At 40.7% G+C, this 20648-nt stretch overlaps 1 protein-coding gene across 1 annotated transcript; it reads right to left on the bottom strand.

Moving 5' to 3' along the window:
- Positions 1–1631: 1631 nt before the first annotated feature.
- CLRN1 (clarin 1) lies at positions 1632–18681 on the bottom strand. Its single transcript, XM_006037804.1, has 3 exons — positions 18429–18681; positions 7529–7708; positions 1632–1957 (listed from the first exon to the last, which is right to left on the bottom strand). Exons 1-3 carry the CDS (start codon positions 18679–18681, stop codon positions 1692–1694), a joined length of 699 nt encoding a protein of 232 aa, XP_006037866.1. The 3' UTR covers positions 1632–1691.
- Positions 18682–20648: the final 1967 nt, after the last annotated feature.

The raw sequence follows: 20648 nt of genomic DNA, 5'->3' as shown, positions 1-20648 counted from the left end.
AATCCCCTGGCATGGCACAACCCAGCGGCTGCAATCAGGCAGTGCCTGCCACTCCCAGGGCTGCAGCAGGGGCAGGCAGCAGCCTGCAGTGGGACGAGAGCAGGCTGGGGCTGGCGGCTGCTACAGGCTGGGGCTGATGGTGACACCAGACTCTTCCCGGCGCTGGGCAGCGGCACTGAGAGGGCAGGTTGTGGGGAGCAGTGGTGAATTTTGGGGTGGCAGCAGCCCCCCTCCCATTGCTGCAGCCCACCCTGAGCACTGGGAAGAGACTGGTGCTGCCACCGGCCCCAGGATGCCACCTATTTGCACCCACTGGGCTACGTCATGCTGGGGGTTCAGGGCACAGTGTCCCGGGGGAAGCAGAGCCCTGGGGGGTTCAGGGCATGGTGCAGCTGAGCAGCTGCAAGCCACTGGCATCGGCCACTCCCAGACCAACTGCAGCAGGGGCTGTGGTGAGTGGGGCCCTGGCCCCACGGCCCTTTCCCCTCTCCTCACCCCTCCTCTCCACCCATAGCCCTTTCCCCTCCCCTCACAAACTTACCTGCTTGGGGGAGGGAGGAGCGTGCCTATGCTGATTGCATAACAGTGAGTTTACCTCTCATATAACGAATTTCAGGTATAAATAGGGTCATCGCATAAGAGTGAATTTGTATAAATCGAACCCGCATAAATCAAGGGAAACCTATATAAAGGCAGAGTGCCAGGTCATGAAGATGAGGCCATTTGTCTCTTTCAATAGGTGGAGGTGCTGCACAGACACTTTTTTTAAAGCCTACAAAGCTTGGAAGGGAATGATTCTTCAGCTGTTGCTTTTTGTGCTCTCTCTGGTATAAGAAAATAAAGAAACTGGGTTTTATGATGTATATGTGATATGCAGTCTAAAAAAGATACTCATTATGACCTTGTATGGCAAGATGCTGAGCCCTCTAATTATGGTTGATTTCAAAGGGAAATGAAGACACTCAGTATTTTACATGGGTACGACTTTACTGCTGAACTTGCTCATTATAAAATAGAAAACGCAAAACAATACTTAGTAACTTCAAACCAAAACATTATAAACAATGTAACATAAGATTCAAATGTTAGTAGTTACAGCATTGGGCCCTTATAGGGTAAGTGCTTACTGTAGCACTAAGCACCATTCTTGGTAGTGTATGCAAGACTGTGAGCTACATTTGTTAATTTAAGAAAGCCCAATCCATTCTTTTCTCTTTCATCCCATGTCTGCAACTGGGGCGTGTGGTCACTGTTCCATTGTTCTTTGGTGAGAATGGAATTCCTAGTTCAGTCTTGATACAGTAGCAGTCATTCTGGTGTACCACCTCCATCGTGCGTATAGGCAAATGCTGTTCTGCTGTTGAAAATGATTGCCTGTGTTTTTCTTGATTTGATTTATGTCCTAAGGCCAGATTGTCTTTACTATATACAGCAGCACCTTATTTCTTAAATAATCCCATAGAGACAAATGGGACTACTTTTATGATAAGGTACTACTCCATGGAACCTCAATGAGTAACACACATTCTGTACATTTATGATATAGGCTGTGTTGACATTTATCTCAAATCTTTTTCTTCTCTTTAACTTCTTTAGAGCTAATCATTCAAAACCAGATACACTTGGTGGTAGTCAATGTGGGTGAGGCTGAAAAAAGTTGCTTGAAATGTTGTTTAAAAATGCATTTAATTCTAGTACATGAGATCAACAGCTCCAGTTACTGTCTCTGAATCTTTAGATTTTGAAAAAGGAAAATTAAATCCAGCAAGCCTTATTAGTAAGACATTCAGGAAATGCACTAAGGAGCAAACTAGGATGATCCAAAATGAATTTGCAAATTGTTCGCTGTTAGTTTTAAATATAAAATTTCCTTCTTTATAATTTGCAATTTTCTCAGAGAGGTGATGAATTTTGACTTCTGAAGAAAATAGTATCATGATGAGACAGCTGCAAGACCCTGAAAGAGAGAACAAGAAGTATTGCTGTTCTGAAACTTCCATAGCAACAAATCTGTACAGGGTGCATCAAAATAAAATGTCATATTCGGTATGTTTCCATGATGTGTGTGCTGTTTTATTTATTTTTTGGTCACTAATCTTGCTCTTTTCTCGCCCCCCTCCACTCAAGCCTCTCTTTTATTTTTTAAAAGATCTGATCTAATGGCCAACTGAAATCAGTGGGACTTTTTTTTTAACTGCATCCTGGATTAAGACATACTGGGCATGTCTACATGTGTGCTTTAATTCAGATTAGTTTATTTTAATGCACATTAAAGCATCACATAAAAACCCATGTGCTTTCATTAATGCACATGAAAATAGGCTAATGCACCTTTTTCTAGTACCTCACAATGGAAGTACTAAATGTAATGGCATTATCAAAAGCACATTAATGACCATGTAGACACTCCCACTGGGTACATCTACATGTGCTTTATTGCAAAGTAGATTAATTAGCTTTGCAGTAAAGTGTTGCTATCTAGACATGCGCCAGTATTAGGGTGCAGTAAATTAATTAATTCTGCCATAAGATAGTACTGATGGGGACAGTATTATCTTACAGTGGAGTAATTAATTGCACTGAAATGCATGTGTAGATGTTGACTGGGCAGGGGCCAGACTCTTGTCTGCCACCCAGTCACATGGCTCTGCAGGGTCAGCACCCTCATGCCCCAGCCAGCCGCTTTGCTGCCCAACCCTGCCATGTGGAGCCTGGGGCTGATTCCTCCATGCCTTCTGCCAGCCTAAGCTTGCTCTGCCCTGGTTCAAATTGCTGCTGCCTTGGGCACACGTGTAGATGCTACCCCCAGGAGCAGTTTACTGTGGCTTGAACTTGTCCAGAATGTATGCTTCACCTTAATTTTATGTGTAAATGCACCCACTAGGTATTAAATCTGCTGTAAAGCAATGATCCCCCATAAGAGCTATACATTTGCTTATCTTTAAGACTGTTAAAGTTGCATTGAAGACCGCAGAATTGTCCAGGTGCTTCAAGTGATGGTAGGGGTTTAGGTTGTAGCCGTGTTGGTCTAAGGATATAGGCAGACAAGGTTCCTTGGGTGAATTTGATATCTTTTATTAGACCAACCCAAATGGTTGGAGAATAGTTATTAAGCAAGCTTTTGGGTTCAAAAACCCTTCGTCAGGCTCAGGAAGCTGCAGCAGTTGGTGTGTGCTCTTCCTGGATGGAATGCACAGAACCAGCAATCACCCGAAACACACCAAAAAAGCAGTGATATACAGCCAAGCCCTCAGATACCACCGCATCTGTACTGAAGAGAACACCCGGGATTGCCACCTCACCAATCTTAAAAAGGCTTTCACCCAGCAAGGACACTCCTCCAGAGAGGTAGATCGCACGTTTGAAAGAGCCACCTGGATACCACGTGAAGAACTGCTGCAGTACAGAAGAAAAACACCCACAAATCGCACACCGCTGGTTATGACCTATCACCCATCCCTTGAACCTGTACGGAAAATCCTCAAAAAATTGCAACCCATATTAGAAAAAGACCCTATTCTTAAAAAGATCTTCCCAGAGCCACCCATCCTAGCCTTCAGACAAGCACCGAACCTCGCCAACCTCATCACCAGAAGCAAACTTCCTCAACCCCAGAACACACCAAAAGGATCCAGACCGTGCCATGACAAGAAATGCAAAACCTGCCCCCACATCTCCACCACCCCCACTATTACTACACCCCACAACAGAGCCATCAGCATCCCAGGATCTTACAGCTGCACCTCCAGGAATGTAGTATACCTCATCCAATGCACCAAATGCCCTGATGGAAGATATGTAGGAGAGACCAGACAACGGCTGCGCACCAGAATGAATGCACACCGGAAATCCATCAAAGACAGAAATACCCAATTACCGGTGGGGGCACATTTCTCACAGGAGGGCCACTCTCTCTCCAATCTCTCAGTCCTGATCCTCAAGGGAAATTTACACAACACATCCCAGAGACGAGCCTATGAGCTCCATTTCATCAACCTGCTGGATACTAGAGATCAGGGACTAAACATAGACATTGGATTTTTGATACATTACAATCTGCCTGGCAACTGACTCCCCAGCCCAGCCCAGCCCAGCCCCTGGCTTCTTTACTTTTCATTCCATCCAGGAAGAGCACACACCAACTGCTGCAGCTTCCTGAGCCTGACGAAGGGTTTTTGAACCTGAAAGCTTGCTTAATAACTATTCTCCAACCATTTGGGTTGGTCTAATAAAAGATATCAAATTCACCCAAGGAACCTTGTCAAGTGATGGTAGGTACTTAAACACTTTCCTGGATTAGTGCCTTAATGAGCAACATCCATTAACGCAACTGTTCATTTTCTCTTTCTGGAACCAACAACAAAAACAATTTTACGGTTTGTCTCATCCTCTCCTTTGCAAGCAGCAGAGGAAGTGGAAAGGTTTTTTTGTTTCTTATGGTGATGTTTTCCAAAGGCAGCCCTTAAAACAGGGGTGGCCAAAATACAGCCCATGGGTCATGTGTGGCCTGCCAATTGATTGTATCTGGCTCACGGCTGCCCCCATGGTGCTCTGCATGGAGCCAAGCCCTGCCTGCACCTGGTGCTGGCCCCAGCCAGTGCACACAGCTTCCAGCAGGGCTGTTCTGGCTGCTGTTGCAGCTGCTTGGGTACTGCTTGGCCTCCAGCAGCTCCTTCTCCTTTTTCTCCTCCTCATGCCCCTGCTGCACCCTTCCAGGTAGTGTGGGGAAGTGGAGGCAGCCATGTGGACGTATGCTGGGCACCACATGCCCACCCAGGTGAGGGGAGGAAGCTGCAGCTGGGTGGCTCCTGTCTCAGCACGTGGGGCTCCAGCTCTACTCCCATTTTGCCTACCCAGTGTGAAGAGCAGCCACCTGCAGGTGGAGGGGTGGGTGGAAGGCAGCTGGAGTGGCACAGCAGAGGCAGGAAGAGGAGCTGCTGGAGGTGGTGGGGGGAGGAAGAAGGGGAAAGGGGGGAGCCAAGCAGTATCTGGGCAGCAGGTGGAGTAGCCCCACCAGAAAGCTGTGCATGTTGGTTGGGGCTGGGGTGGTACTGTCGGGGGGGGGGGGTATGGGGTGGGAGCAGGTGGGAGCATGGTGCTGGCTACCCTGGGCAGGAGTGGGCAGGGCTTGGCCCCATGTAGAGGACTGTGAGGGCAGCCACAGGCAGCATGGGGTTGTGAACTGTGCCTGCACCACGCTGTTGAAGCAAGCTCTGCTGTACATGCCCATGCCTTTCTCCTTTCCCCTGACCCCTGCCTGGCTCCCAGGACTTGGCATGCATACAACCCCACACCCCTGCCACACATGCACAAACCCTCTCCCCACCCTACTACACAATATACTTTATTTTGAGCTATTATGCAATTGCCTCTACATATACTACTTTAAAAACCCATAAATCATGGCAAAATATTTTTTGAAATAAAATTAAACTATACTAAAAATAAAACATGTACTACAACATATGATTTGTTCTTTATCTATAATTTGTTAAAATGGTATCTTCTGAAAGATTTTGTGTGCAGCCTTTGACAGCTCACCAAGATTTTTTAAGTGGCCTGCCAGCCAAAATAATTGCCCACCCCTGTCTTTAAAAGTATTGTAATTAATCTGTTCCTTACAAAGATTGAACTGGGCCTGGGAAAAGAAAGATCTGGAATAAACAGGAATAACTACTGAAATTTGTGGTATTTCACCAAAAATGAGACCATTTGCTGAAACGGGTAAACATGAGATCAGAATCTGGCCTGTGGTTCTTGCTAACAAGATATTGGCACAGGACTTGATGCTTCTGCAGTTGTGAAATTCAGCTGAATTAGATGGAATTATGCATGGGAATAGAAGTGGGAAGTGAGTGGGAGAGTCAAGCCCCAAGACTCTGGGTGTGTTTCCCAAAAGGATGCTGTTTTGGAAGAGGGCATAGGCATTACAGTGCACAAGCTCTCAGTATTTGGCAGTGGATGTTAATCAGCTGTTTGTAGGGCACATGCCTATTGTAAAACATCATCTGTATGTTTAGAATGAAGAAAATGTTAGTATATTGCTAACATTTTGTTTTTTGTAATTTTGTGTCTTCACAGCAGTCCATATGTATATTCTGAAACATGACACCTTAAGTTCCATCACCTTACCTTTATGCTTAAGGAACTGCATGTTTTTCCTACATTGGCATGATTTCTTAGGCTGAGGTTGGCTATACCTTTCAATACATTTGCTCAATATCTCTTAGAATGGATTAACACTATTACAGCCTATTAAAATCACAGATTGCTACCAGTTCATCTCTAGGCGCCTTATCTATGATTAAAGCCAATGGAATTCCATACATATTAGATTTTCAGGAGAGCTGATGGAAAAAAATGCCTACAATATAAGTTTCCATCAAAATTTACAGAGCTGTGGAAAAAATCAATGTTCTGTGGAGATGGTCCAATTTCCCACAGTGTTACTCTAGAAACTGGAAGAGTTTTAACAGAAATTGTCTGACTTCCTATCAGTATGTTTAGGCTAGGAACAGAAGTTACACATAAACCGGTTTAAGTGATCAGAAATTGGTTTAACCCTGTAACAGAACAGAAGCTCAGTGCATATAAACCAGTTTCAAAATGTCTGAAACTGGTTTAAGATAAACTTGGTTGAATGTAGTATCAGACTAAACTGATTTGGGTCAAACCAGTTTATGAAACTTCTGTCCCAGACCCTTAATTCAAGTTAAATCACAGTCCCCCTCACAGTGAGGGCTGGCTGACAAGGAAGTGAGGGGAAGAAGGCAAGCTGGGCTGGGGATGCAGCCCAGTCTTCAGGGGGTGGGGACTGCCCCCTGCCAGGCAAACTCCATCTGGGGCAAGGGAGAGGGTTAAACACCCCTTCTCCCACTCAAACTTACAGCTGGCTATGACTGTGGACTACAAATCCCAGAGGCACCTGGAAGCAGGAAAAGGAAATAATAAGCAAACCTGCAGAGTACTGTTGCTGTAATTCTGGACTGAAAATCCCAGAGACCTTGGGAACAGCAGAAAGAGGAAGTGAACACACAGCCAGAGAGCTGTGCTCTAGACCCCCTCCCCCGGCTTCTGGCCTGAGTCACTGCAGCAAACATGTGGCAGCATTTCCTGAATCAAAAGTAAATATCTGTTCATTTCTGTTTCACTTTAATCTTTGCATCTTAAATTAACCTGGAAAGACTGAACAAATTCAGCCTCAGGCTTTTTGACTGTCTGTACTTAGCCTTAGAGGGTATCTGAAGAGCCCAGGTTCTCAAGGTCCATGACTCCAAGGGAGCTTGACATGTGACATTTTTTATGGCTGAGAACAAGACCTTCATGATTTCATTCTGAATCAGACCAGAACCAAATGCTGAAATAGCAAAATCTGCCACAACATAGAATATTTCATCCTACCTAACTCTGCTTTGCAGTTCTGAGCTCTTGACACTGCTGAGGGTTGTAGCTGTATGCCTGCTCATCTTAAATGACAAAATATGACTAAATGACAGATTTACGTGATGAACAATAGTAAAGTACTTACAGGAAATGAAGCTCCAAAGGTATAACCCTACTGGACCATGCAGAGTTTCATAGGGATTGCCAAATGCATTGTACATGAAGAATCCAGTTCCAATCAGAGCAAAGACAATCAGGACTGTACAGAAGAGAATGACACTAACGTGGATGCTTGCAGGTATAATTTTGAGCAGATCTGGAAAAACTAAAAAGAAAATAAACATAAATTATAACTAAAGTTTGGCAAAATTATTATTTCAGAAGTCAGTCCAAGGATTTCATGCTATTCTGTGCTAACCATTTTAAATTATGCTTTTTTGAAATATCAGGTAAGGAAAATGAAGTAATCAACCATGGATTATAAGCAGATTTGCAGATGTATTTGGAGGCAGAAGCAGTAGTTAGAATTCAGAAATGTAGACTAGGCAAGACAGAGAGACTAGCTGTGGGGGAAACCTCATCTTTCCTTCTTGATCACATCTAACTATGTGCATTAATAATTACTGCCTTACCTGCACTCAGAAAATAATGCTGAACTTTCCTGTGTGATGTCTACACTTTGAAGAGCACTCAGCCTAAGAGCCAGCTTCATTTTGTTAGATTTTTAGATAGAACTTCTATAACTTTTCAATACAGAAAATCAGCCCTAAATCAGCAGACTGAAATGTTCACCTTCTTGTTCCTTAATAGTAGAGAAGAGACTATAGCTGTAAATCCTTTCTTATCATTGATGTACACAATGGGGTGTTTATAAGAAATAGTATCATAATTAAACTTCCTACTAGCTTTTCCATGGAGCTTGTTGAGGGATTATGTGCATTTCTTTCCTCCCACATCAGGATCTTGTCCCTTCTTAGCTGTGGATGCTTGAGGCAGTGTGGAAGACTACACAAAGTAAGGTGCAGGGAGGATGGTTTTGTGGATAAAACTGGTTCTATACATTTGCACTAGAAATTAGTTACATTAGCTTGATCATTAGGCCCATGGTATTTCCCATGTCTGAGGGACATAGGACGTTAGGGTGCCTGTACATGAGCATGGAGCCTGCTCTGATGTGCTGTAATTGCAGTGCGGTGGAGCAGATTCAGTTAATCATGTCTGCTGGAGTGTAGTAATTATCGCGCTCCAGCAGTCTCCCGCGTCTCGTGTATCAGCATCCCCGCACATCAAAATGTCGACAGGGGCACTTGAACTAAAACTCATTAGATGAGCTTTAGTTCAAGTGCCCCTGCTGCCATTTTGAAGTGCAGGGAAACTGATACATGAGATGTGGTGCTTTAATTAGAGTGGCTCTGTCAAACCTCTGGAGCATGTGTAAAAGTACCCTTAGGGACTGAAACCTGTGACTCGACATAGTGTACCCTCCACTTACAGTGGCTAAGAGACATATCCTGGGCATGGGTTATATAATGTGCTTATCTTTTATAAAATTAAATAGAATAAATTAGAAAAGATAAGTGAAGAAACCTGAATTGTTCCATGGGCTACAAATACTGAAGAAGCATGCATGCTTACAAGAACTGAAGGGAAAGAAGTATAGGACATAATGTAAACATTTATGTACCAAAAAATGTAACCTATATAATCCAGTTCTAAATGTAATGATTACAGAGGTCCAAAAAGTACAGATATGGGATTTTAGTCTCATAGAGGTAGGGCTTGTTAGGAAATTTGCACCTGCAAACCCTGCAGAACAAAATCCACGATGTTCAGTTTCAAGATTTTGGTATGAGCCCATCTCCAACATAATTGGAAGACGTAATAAACACTGAAGGAGAAGATTTTGTAACCTGATATTTCTTACAAGCTACATGTGGACTGGTTTGCCCAATATATGTGGGCAAACTTTTAAAATGACATAGGTATGAAGGAAGATACAAAGAGAGACAAGTTTTGTTTACAGCATTGTATACAAAGCAGAGATTTAGTCCTGAAAATAATTTTTAGGAACTCAGCTCATTCAGCCATGAAACAAGATAACTGTAGGGTAACTCATTTACCTTGTATTAATAGATGAAGAGTTCATTCAATGACCAGGGACCATTAAGGGGCTAATCTGATATTGCATAATGAGAAGTTAAATAAGGCATCAGAAAGAGTATATGAACCCTAAGGGTTATCTTTAGCAAGATGGAATAGTCAGTAGCACTGTGGAATAGTCAGTGATGTTGCTGGAGCTGATAATGTTCAGAAGTCCAAGCCCTGAGTCTGAAATTGATTTCTTTAGGTATACTAATGAAATCATGGTGTTACTGCTGGAAAGTGCAAGATGAGCTAGATATACTTTTGATTGCTTCCTAAAATGTTCTTTCTAGCTTAACCTAGAGAGTCATTAAAAACTACACTACACTTATAGGAGGTGCTAGATTACTTTTTGTCTATATAGCAACCACAGTCTGATAGGCGCTGAACTGACAGGCGCAAGGATGCCATGAGGATTTACAGTCTAAGGAATCAATTATGTTAGCCATTCTCATGTTAGGTAGTAAATCCCTTAGTGAACAGTCTAATTGACTTCAGCAGAATGACTTGCAGTAAGATGTGATTTAGTAGAGTTGGTTGAAAAATGCAATTTTTTGCAAAAATTATTTTGCAAAGATCTGTGGCTCTTTTGTCACAACTTTTGAAATCTAAACAACCTGTAGTTGCCACAGTTAGGGTATATCAGTGCTAGCTAACACACTGGACTATATCGTGCTCTTGTGAGTGTATATACCACTTGAATAAATTCAGTGGGGATTTTAAGTACATCTGTTGCTTAGATTTAGAGTTAAGTTTAATTAAACCTTTTTAGGAAAAAACATCCTTAGTTACACCTCAGCATATTAACAGGCAATCAGCATTCACATATGTAAAGATTATATGTGTTGGGTGTCACACATCTCAGAGATGTTTGGTTGCAATTAGGATTAAATTATGCTGCGAGTGAGGTTAATGTGTTGTGTGTGCAGTATAGAGACAAAAGAAATTTCCTGGTGAAGATGTATAGCCTCATACTGCCTGTGAAATTTGTGGGGGCACTTAGGTTAAGAGGCACTTAAGAGCTTTCATATAACTTGGCATTTCCTTGTTTTTAAGGTTTTGCATTGGAGAGGGAATTTCATACTTAACCTATCTTAATCCCTTTAAATTCATGGACTATGACAATAAGGGAGTACAAATGCATTACGTTTATGTCAGAGAAGACACTTTCATTTTGCTGAAGCCAAGTACTTGCAAAGGTCAAGGGTATTTTAGAAGAGCAGAATATTTCCCCTGAGTTTCCTTAAGTAAAACCAGAGGTGTAATGTGGCTGGGCACCCAGAGCAGCTGCCACACATAGGGGCAGTGGTGACTTCTGGTTGCTGCCATACTGCCAGTGTGACTGTGCAGCTGCAGTACAACAGGTTTTTTCCACCCCTGCAACACCTTCCAGTCAGTGCCAAGAGTGGGTTACACCATTGAGAAAAACAAATATTAGTGGAATTTTTTTATCTGAAAACAGCTTAGCCTAAACAAGGAGGAATGGATTAAGGAAGTCAAAGGAAATATAAAACAAAAGGGAGGATGCTAAAATAAATGAGGAATCAGATGAATAAGTTATTTGGGCCTCATTCTGCTCTGATTCACTGTGGTTTTATTGGTCTATTGCCTGGTCACGTGGCATTCTCTTATGACTGTGTTTTTGACCCATAGATGTCAGAAGTATATTGCTATTTTGCAGCCTATTAGATATTGAGTAATATCTAATAGGCTGCAAAATCATTGTAATCATTGTAAAAAATGATTAACATACTCTGCCTTGTATCTGTATCTGATTTCTTACAGCAGGCCTCCCATGCTTTGAGGACAATTAGCTGTAAGTGCAATAGCACCCAATTGGGAGGACGAGTAGGCATGGTAGGGACGAGTCTGAACAGAATCACTGGATTAGAGACTATGCTGAGACTTGGCTAAACACATGGGTCAATGTGACCAGACACCAGCTAATGTATATAGAAGTTATTTATTTTTAATATCCTTATATGTTGAGTTTTAGCTATTAGTTTAAATTATGAGCATACTTACATGGGCCACTGTGGATAGTGAATCAGAATCACTAGAAGAGAGTAATTTTTAATCACTTGTGCTTGTTTGATGACAACAGATATTTTAGAACTAATCATTGAGCGCACTTAACTGCTCCTGATCCACAGGGGCATGATTAAATCGGGGGTAATAACTCCTCAGAACTGCCTTGCTGCAGTTATAACATGCTGAGAAAGAGCTAAGTAGAAGCCTCACATAAATTAATCTAACTTGTAAAATGTTTACCAGCAAACAGTTTTGTAGCCTGCAATGCAGTAAATATAAAAAAGCAGGTAATGTGACATCAAGTCAATTTATCTTAATGACTAAATGACAGACAAATTAATTATGGTTAAGCAAATGTTTGTAAATTTTGCTACCAGCTTTTTTTACTATAACATTTGTCTTCTTACTATTGCCTAAAAAGTACAATTGAGACTGTGATGAGTCCAGGAACTCAAATTCTTTTTCTCCTGCCCTTTAGCCTATTCTGGGAAGAATGCTATTTGCAGAACTATTTGAAAGATTTCATAAAATCTGTACCTTTCTTGACCTTTCTTTGTTATAGCATCTGATGAAGAAGAGTTTGGCTTACAAAAGCTTATGACTTTCTGAACCAGTTTGTCTCGAAAGTGCCCTGTCCTCTTTTTTCTTGACCAGTGTTGATGCACCCTAGGGCTAGGGACAGAAGATGCACACAAACCAGTATAAGTGGTTAAAAACCCATTCAAACCTGTAACATAACAGAAGTTCAGTGCACATAAACTGCTTTCAAAATGGCCAAACCCAGTTTAAGATAAACTTGGTTGGATGTAGTATCAGACTTCACTGATTTAGGTTAAATCAGTGCGTTAAGCTTGTGTCCCAGATCCCATTCTGACACAAGTTACCTCACAGTCCCCCAGCATCCCAGGATGCTTTTCAGTTCTGGGTTATGCTGTTTGCTGTGGCGGAGCAGGGCCGGCCCTGCCCCCAGCTGTCACAGAGCTGAGGCAGTAAAGCTTCTGCTCCTTAGTCGGCTTCCTGCTTGGGCCTGTCAGCTCGGTGGGATGGGGGAGCAAGGGAATGAATCCCCCCAGACTCCCCTGTCCAGGTTGGCACAGTGTGTATGGAGGGGAAGCCCTCCTTGTGGGGGTTCCCCCCCAACCCATTGAGCCCTCAAGCTGCAAAAGCATCAGTCCCACCCCCTTTCCAGCTGCTGGCCTCTCGGAGGTGGGGGGATTTACCCCCTAGCCTGGCACTGGGGGCGGGGCTGGTACTGGGCTGGGGGGGTGCATTTCCCACCCCTGCCTCTCAGAGAGGTGGGTGGCTGGTGAGGGGTAGGGTTGGGGAGGGATTGTCTGCTGGCTCTCCCCCCTCCCTGAGGCTGACAGCAGGGGATGGGGGCATGTGCCCACCAGCCAATCAGGCATGGGCTGCTGATTGGCTGGGTTTGGCAGCCTTTGGCAGTGTTTGGCATGATGGGAGGCACGCGTGGGTACGCCCAGGCTCCTTGCATTGGCCAGTGCAGGCTTCTGTCTGCTTTGGCCACCGGAACATTGAATGCCAGCTCAGTTCATTATCAGTCCAATCTCCACAGTTTAGAAAAACCTACAAAGATTGAATCGATTCTGCCTCAGGCTTTTTAAACCTCTGTACTTAGCCTAGGAGTATATTATTAACTATGGCTTTCCCATCAAATCTCCTTTGCATGCATCCATCAGGGACTATCTCATCAATGTTCCTTTCATACTGAGATGAAACATGTCCAGCTACAGAATCAAATCTCATAAGATCAGTATTGTTTGAATAGCTGTTTGATAAAAAGTGTTATATTTCCAGCACCCATAAAGAATACAAGACACTTTATACTTAACTGTAGCCATGGATGCACAGTTCAGTTCAAACACATAACTATTCATAGACTAATTAAAGATCTTCCAGTTCATCTATGAAAAAACCTTTTTTAATAATACCACAGCACCAGGAAGAAGCAAGCTCATTCTTACCCAAAACATCATCTGATAGTTGCTGCCAATTCCTGATGACCTAGGGTCTAATCTTAAAAAAGGTGAGTACATATGTATGTGGATGGAACTGCACGTCTAATTTGAATACAAATTTATTAGAACTGCATATACAGATTAGATATTTGTATATGTGTAAACCTAGAGAATTGTCTATCTGTACCGCCAAACACCAAAGTTTCATGCATAGTCCCTTTACATACTTTGCTTACTATTCTTTATAATACCTATTCCCTTTTCTAGTAGTAAAAATGCTAGTACTTGCATAAATGGTGGTATACATTTTGTTATGTACCAAATATTTTAGACCAACATTAGGGTAAACAGATCCCTTAGTCTGGGTGGACACTTAAACAGGTATATTGTACATCCTGTCACAAAAAGTATTTTTCAAGCTTCATTCTAGTAGCTTTATTTAATGTTTTAGAACAAAATTGTATACTTAATAACACAAATCTTTATTCTCTTTATCTAAAAAACCAACTAAATTGTATTGGCTTGAGCCCTTAACAGCTACATTTAACATTTTTATATATCATTAAAATTTTATAGGTGACATATCAGGAAAAATTAAATCCAGCAGCGATGTTGTCTTGAAAGAAAAACATGCCTTCATTATAATGAATGAATTTGTGTGCTAGGTATGAATGCCAGTGACCTTTAGAAAATGAACTGCTGACCCAGAAACTGATGAGAATCAGCTAGAGTAAATGAAGCAGAAGACTTCCCCTAGTTTAACGGGGTTTGCTGGCAGAGCAAATTCATTTTACAATTAAAAAAGATAGAGTGGTCAGCAGGGACCATTTAATGGGAACAAACATAGAACTAAATCATTTAACCTATTTTCCAGACCCTTTCTTCACGGAGCTGTTACAATGCACTTCGGTGCATTAAATGATGGACACATACATTGCATATAATTGGTCTACTTCCTGGGTCATTTTGAATGACTTTTAGAGAGAATTTGCTTATAGTGTATGTGTATGCTTATAAATATGGAGAATATCAACTGACGTCTCTTAGTACATGGTTTCTTTGCATGGGAAATGCTTTGTTAAGTGCAGATATTGTTAAGGTATCCAGTCTAATTAAAGATAAAAATTGCATTCTACTAAGTAAGTTGCATTTGCTCTCCCAACTAAATGAAAAATGGCCTGAGAGTAAGTTGTAAAGGGAACATTAACTCTTTCATTGCCCTCTGTCAGTGAAAGTTCTTGCTTTAGTGACTGTGGTTTTTCTAATATGTGTTTTTATAAAATGATTTATGATATTATTTGGTTGCAGGAGGACTTTGCAACAGGATCTTAAACCTCCAGGAATCAATTATTACTTCCTGGTATTATCTTGTCAGGATGCATCAACAATATATTCTTGTGCATGTAAATAGGATTTATCATTTCAAATAACATTGCAGAGTAAATGGAAGGCATTGTATACTAATGGTCTAATTAGAAAACAGTGAGACAGGGGCATAGGTTCTATTCCTGACTCTGTTTTTTGTATGATCTTGAACAAGTCAGGAAAACAGTTAAATCCAGCACAGATCTGTGAAAAGTGCTCAAATTCTGAGGGAAGTCAGTTAATCATGTGCTTAAATTTGAACATGTGCTTAAATTATCTCTCTTAAAACCACATTGTCTTCATCTGAAAAATGAGGATGACAAAACGTATTAGCTTTGAGTAAATTATTATCATTTAAGTCTCTTTTTTTCATTTATGGAATGTATGCAACATTGCAGTTTTCTCAGATTTAGTCATTACGCTATATATGAGATATATAATGTAATATTGAAATGATTAAAATGGAGTTCTGAATGTCTACAGTGAACTGGGTGATAATTTCATCCAGGAATATGTTATATGTAAATACATAACACATATAATACACAAACACACATATAAAATACATATATTATGTATAAATATAATCTTGGATGAAATTATCACCCAGTACATTGTGGGCATTCAGAATTCCATTTTAATCATTCCAAGTGGTGTTACTTAGCTGTGATTAATTAGACACTCTACATGGGGCATTGTTTCTGTTCGTTGATTATATGTGCATGCATATTCTTCTGTGAGAATTATTTGCAGTTATAAAGTAAAACTACCATGAATGCAACTTTGAAATTCATGTGTGGTGCACAGCCAATCAATTTTTTTCTGTCACAAAGGAATGTTCTCAGAAAGCTCAAAAAAAGAAAAGAGCGTAGGGTTTGCAAGAAAAAATAATTTAAGCAGCGCAGAAGATATCTGTGGAAGATTTGGTACAGTATTTGCCCAATTCTATAATATGCCTTTATGAAGCACTTCAGGATCTTTTGGTGTATTATTATTCTTTATCATCACAACCCTACTAACTGCACATTTATTATCTTTCTTTGTATCTTTTTGTTACCCTCCCTTCCCTTTCTAAACCTCTCTGGTTTTATAAAACTTACTGGGGTAATATTAGCAATACTCTACCAATAAAGTATTTTCAATAGCCATGAAGAAATGAATTATGAGCTTTGTGAATATAAAATTATGTAGACCAAAGACTGATGCCAAGCAACATCAGTGAAAAAAATTAAGGCTATTTAAACATGTGAAAGAAGCCATATAAGAAGGTAAACAGGAAATTAGAAACAAAAGTCAAAGAAAGAAACTGTCAGCTACTCTGTATAGTGCCTAGTGTGATGGGGTCCAAATTTTGGCTGCTCTGTAGCTAGCATAATAAACATAATAAATAATTACTGAATTGTTCTGATTATACTTCCACTTTTTTCTCTTCAAAAGAATTATAAAAGCCACACTCCACTTATATACAGGTTGATCTATAATTGCACCCCTCCGATTTTGACTTATGCACTTGAAATATTTTGTGCATGCAATAAAAAGCAGGTTACATTTTTGGTGCATAAAAACCTTTTGGTGCATTTTTCATTTGAATATTTTTAGGGAATTAGAAATTTTGGGTTAGTGCACCTTAGTAATAACCACAGAATCTCTTGTGGAACAATAGCTTTTATCTGTAGAATCAGCTTATTCAGGGACGAAGCTGTTTTTCCTAAAATTGAATCTAAAAATAGGGTCATTTGATATGCAGAATAGTACCATATATAGGGCTGCTGACATTTTTGCTGTATGTGAAAGTCATTACATGCTATATTCTGATACCTTTAGTCACACTGATTAGCCTATTGGCATAATCGAGAGCACTTGTTGAAATTCATACTGTTCAGCATGAGTAGATTATTAGACTCTACCTATATACAATTAAAATAGGAATGTATTTTTACACCCACAGAGAAAGACAAGTAAAGAGAGTGAAATTTCTAAGAGATGAGATGTGAGCAATTTAGAATAGGGTAGATGGATAATTTTGGTACTGATTCTTTTTTTTCCATTAGGCCTGCCATGCCAGACAAGGAAAATTAGTTTTACAATATGAAGCCAAGATGAGTGGCCTAAAAACTCACTGCCCAGTTTGCAGCCTGACTCATGTTAAGAAACCCGTATGTGAGTGATCCCACTAAAAGTCTGTGGGGCTACCTGCTTGAGTAACTTCTACTCAATGTAAGGGTTGCACAAACTACAGCTTATGCCAAAATTTATTAGTGACATTCACTGCATTCCCAACCTGCTAGGGAGACAAACTTTCCCCTCCCACCAATTGATCATGTGATCCTATGCTTTGTTCTCCTTTTTTGCAGGGAAAGCTTAGTCATGCTTAGCAGCTCCATTACCTTAATGAACATGAACTAGTTTTGGTCACATTGCTCTAGCTTGCTATCTGCTTTATCATTTGCAGCTCATAATAATCTCCTCTATAGTTGAAAACTAATTCCTTGGGATTTAGTAGACAGCTCTGAAAATTCATCCCAGACTGTAACCTGCAGGGTAGAACATCAGCGTATTGTGACAGCAGGGAAAGTAATAAAGAGGAGAACTTTCAGATATATAAATAGACTGGCTATGGAATTTAATTAGACATGGCAAAGCTTAATAACACACTAAATGAATTTGGTCTACTACTTCACAAAAATAGTATATAGTAAATCATTGGTGAAACCTAAGCTGGTAACCTCACTTTACCACAAATGACTCATACAAGCAATTTACCAGTACTATTTTAGCAGGCTGCTTCCAAATTGTATTTTGTAATAATAACTTCAGGTGGCATATTGTGAGATACTGTACATATAACAAATGACTATCTGTTATGATCTATTTAATATGTTGCTATATATAAACTGTGTTCACTTGATCTTTTTATTGATCTTCTCCTCGAAGATAAACAGGTTATGAATATTGCATGTAAAGCAAAAGCACATCTAACAATTCTCCTCCATAAAATTCTCTGTCAAGATACCTAGTTCAGGTTGCAGGGCAATTAATTAAATATGTATTGGCATAAACCCACTATAATTTTCCAGTTATACAGTGGATTGTTAATTCTTTGCTTTGCTGTTCCTCAAAAGAAGCAAATGAGGACATGTTCTGGCTTTCTAATAAGATTTCTGTTATCTTAATAGTATTTGTTTCATGTCAGAACATAACACAACCGACATAGACAGCTGCATAACAATATAAAACAGATGAATTAGAGGCCAAAAACATTGTCACAAGAGTGAGGAGACAGAGACATTTGCTATAATAAAACATAATACAGTTATAATGAAATTGTCAATGATGATATACAGGTAGTAAAATAGTTTAAATATTAGGATACAAACACCTCAGAAATGATCCCATTTAATCTTAGAATGTTTCACACTTGTTAAATCCTTTAAATAAATAGGAATGCACTCAGATACAGATCTGTTAGTTCTCATGATAGAGTGTATTAAGGTATTTAATAATTCCAAATTAATAATTCATGTTACTTACATGAAAACTGAAAAGGTCTCCCTCCGAGCCCGCATTGTCTAACACGCTCCCCATAGAAAAGCCCATACTGAATTTCACCAATAAACTTCTCCAGTTCTTGTCCTGTAGCATTGACGAGCAAGGCTCCAGTTTTGCAGAGTATTGTTCCTTTTATCCACAATTGAGTCCCGATAGCTGCTGCGATGCATAGAGCACAAGCAAAGCTCAATAACCCAGCTACACAAAAAATGACTTTCTTCTGCTGGGCTGGCATGGCTGTATGGAAAGTCCTTTAGGAAAGGAACAAAACTTTTAACAAGTGAACAAAATGAGCTTCATCATATCAGCAAGCTAGTCATGCTGTCCAAACAGAGCACTGTACTTTCTCCTCAGTTATAGCCCTCTCCTTAGAGACTTTTAGCAGCATGCCAGTACTAGATACATCTATCCCAAAATAAGCTGTTAAATTTCTTTTCTTTCTCCTTTTTCTTCCTTAATAATCGTAGTGTACATACAATGTTTTAAAATAAACTGTAAATTAATACTGTTTGCAAGAGTTTTTCAGCATATCTTCTGTGTCACTTGATAACAAAGGTTTAAGGTAACAGATGGAACCCTCTGTGTAATTTGATGAATGCCTCCACTCTTTCCAGCCCTTTGTCTGATTGGATGAGCTGAAAATTCCAGAAATAGAATTGGATGCCATGTTCAGTTGTCATATATCTAAGGAATAACTTCTTTAGGTGGTTTAGGTTTTCCAGTGATCGTCATAAAAGCTAGCAACATAGAGCACTTCAGATTTTTTTGTCTTTATTTCTAGTTCAGAGACTCCAAGGAATTAATACAAAGACTAAAGCAGAAGGCCCTGTTTGAAATATCCTGTTACCTATGGATACTTCCTTTTCCCCATCAAGATAGCCTTCAAGACAAAGGCAGAAAGTTTGTTGTATAGTATTTTATTTAGTTAAAAGTATGTGACTGGATGATGGTATCTAAGTGAAGTTTGGATCATTTGAATTCAGGTTTCACTTATAAGCAAATACATTTCTGTTTGTTTTACTATAACAGATGCTATGCAACACCTTACTTGAAAATATACACTTCTCATAGTGTTCCATAGTAAGCCCTTACACAGAGGATAAGTACATAGTCAAAAAAGCTGGAGGCTGAATTGATTCAGTCTTTGCAGGTTACTCTAAGCTGCAAAGATTGAACCAATAAGCAAATGAACAGACATTCACTTGTGATTCAGGGAATGCAGCCACATGCCTGCAGGGGCTAAAGCCAGAAGTCAGGGGGTGCTAGAGCACAGCTCTCTGGCATGTAGCCAGCATGGGCTGTGTTTGCTTCCTATTTCTGCTGCCCCTGAGGTCTCTGGGATTTGCTGTCCACACTCACACCAGCAGGACTCTGCAGGGTTGGTCATCACTCCCTCTTCCTGCTTCCAGGTGCCTTTGGGATTTGTAGTCCACAGTTACAGTCAGCACTAAGTAAGCCAGCAGAACAGGGCAGCTCTGTACTGTAAGTTTAACCCCCCTCCCTGGCCCCAGATCCCAGCTGGGGTTTGCCTGGAGGGGGCCAGTGAGGCCAGTGCCCTCACTGCCACAGCTAGGTAACAGAGGGGTGGGGCCAGCCCTGTTCTCTGAAGCAGACAGCCAGCATGCTGTGGGACTCTGATTTAACTTGAACCAGGAAGGGGTCTTGGACAGAAGTTTCATAAACCAGTTTGACCTAAACCAGTTAAGTCTGATACTATATTCAACCAGGTTTCTCTTAAACCAGTTTCAGCCATTTTGAAACTGGATTATAGGCACTGAGCTTCTGTTCTGTTATAGGTTTAAACCAGTTTCTGATCACTTAAACCAGTTTATGTGTAACTTCTGTCCTTAGCCACAGAAGTTACACAGCTAGGATGCATTCATGCAAATTCTATGCTTAGGTGCTCCAACATGTAAGTTGAAATCACTGGAATTAGACATGTGCATGAAGATAAGCATGTTTTAAAACAGAGGTGGCCATCCTGCAACACGCATGCTACAAGTTGCACTGGAAGCCTCTGTATATGTTAGATCAAGAAGAGGGCAGGCAGCATAGCAGCTGATAGGGAATGAAGTATAAAACAGATCAGCAGATGAGGCAGGGAGCAGAAAACAGAGTAGCAGACTGGGCAGAGGAAGGGGATCTGAGTGGCACTCTGGGAAGGTGGGGCTAATTTGTGGGGCCACAAGGCCTATGGAATCA

This window comes from Alligator sinensis, unplaced genomic scaffold (assembly GCF_000455745.1).
Source record: "Alligator sinensis unplaced genomic scaffold, ASM45574v1 scaffold1777_1, whole genome shotgun sequence".
Lineage (NCBI taxonomy): Eukaryota > Metazoa > Chordata > Crocodylia > Alligatoridae > Alligator > Alligator sinensis.
The sequence above is the reverse complement of the archived record's forward strand: the minus strand, read 5'-3'. Positions and strand labels throughout refer to the sequence as shown.

What these genes read in the sequence shown, in the direction of transcription:
- CLRN1 (XM_006037804.1), bottom strand. Translation starts at nt 18,681, where the DNA reads ATGCCAGCCCAGCAGAAGAAAGTCATTTTTTGTGTAGCTGGGTTATTG. An exon ending in GAGACCTTTTCAGTTTTCAT is followed by an intron (nt 7,709 to 18,428) that starts GTAAGTAACATG and finishes TTTTCTTTTTAG; the next exon opens with TTTTTCCAGATCTGCTCAAA. An exon ending in CCTTTGGAGCTTCATTTCCT is followed by an intron (nt 1,958 to 7,528) that starts GTAAGTACTTTA and finishes TCTCTCTTTCAG; the next exon opens with GGTCTTGCAGCTGTCTCATC.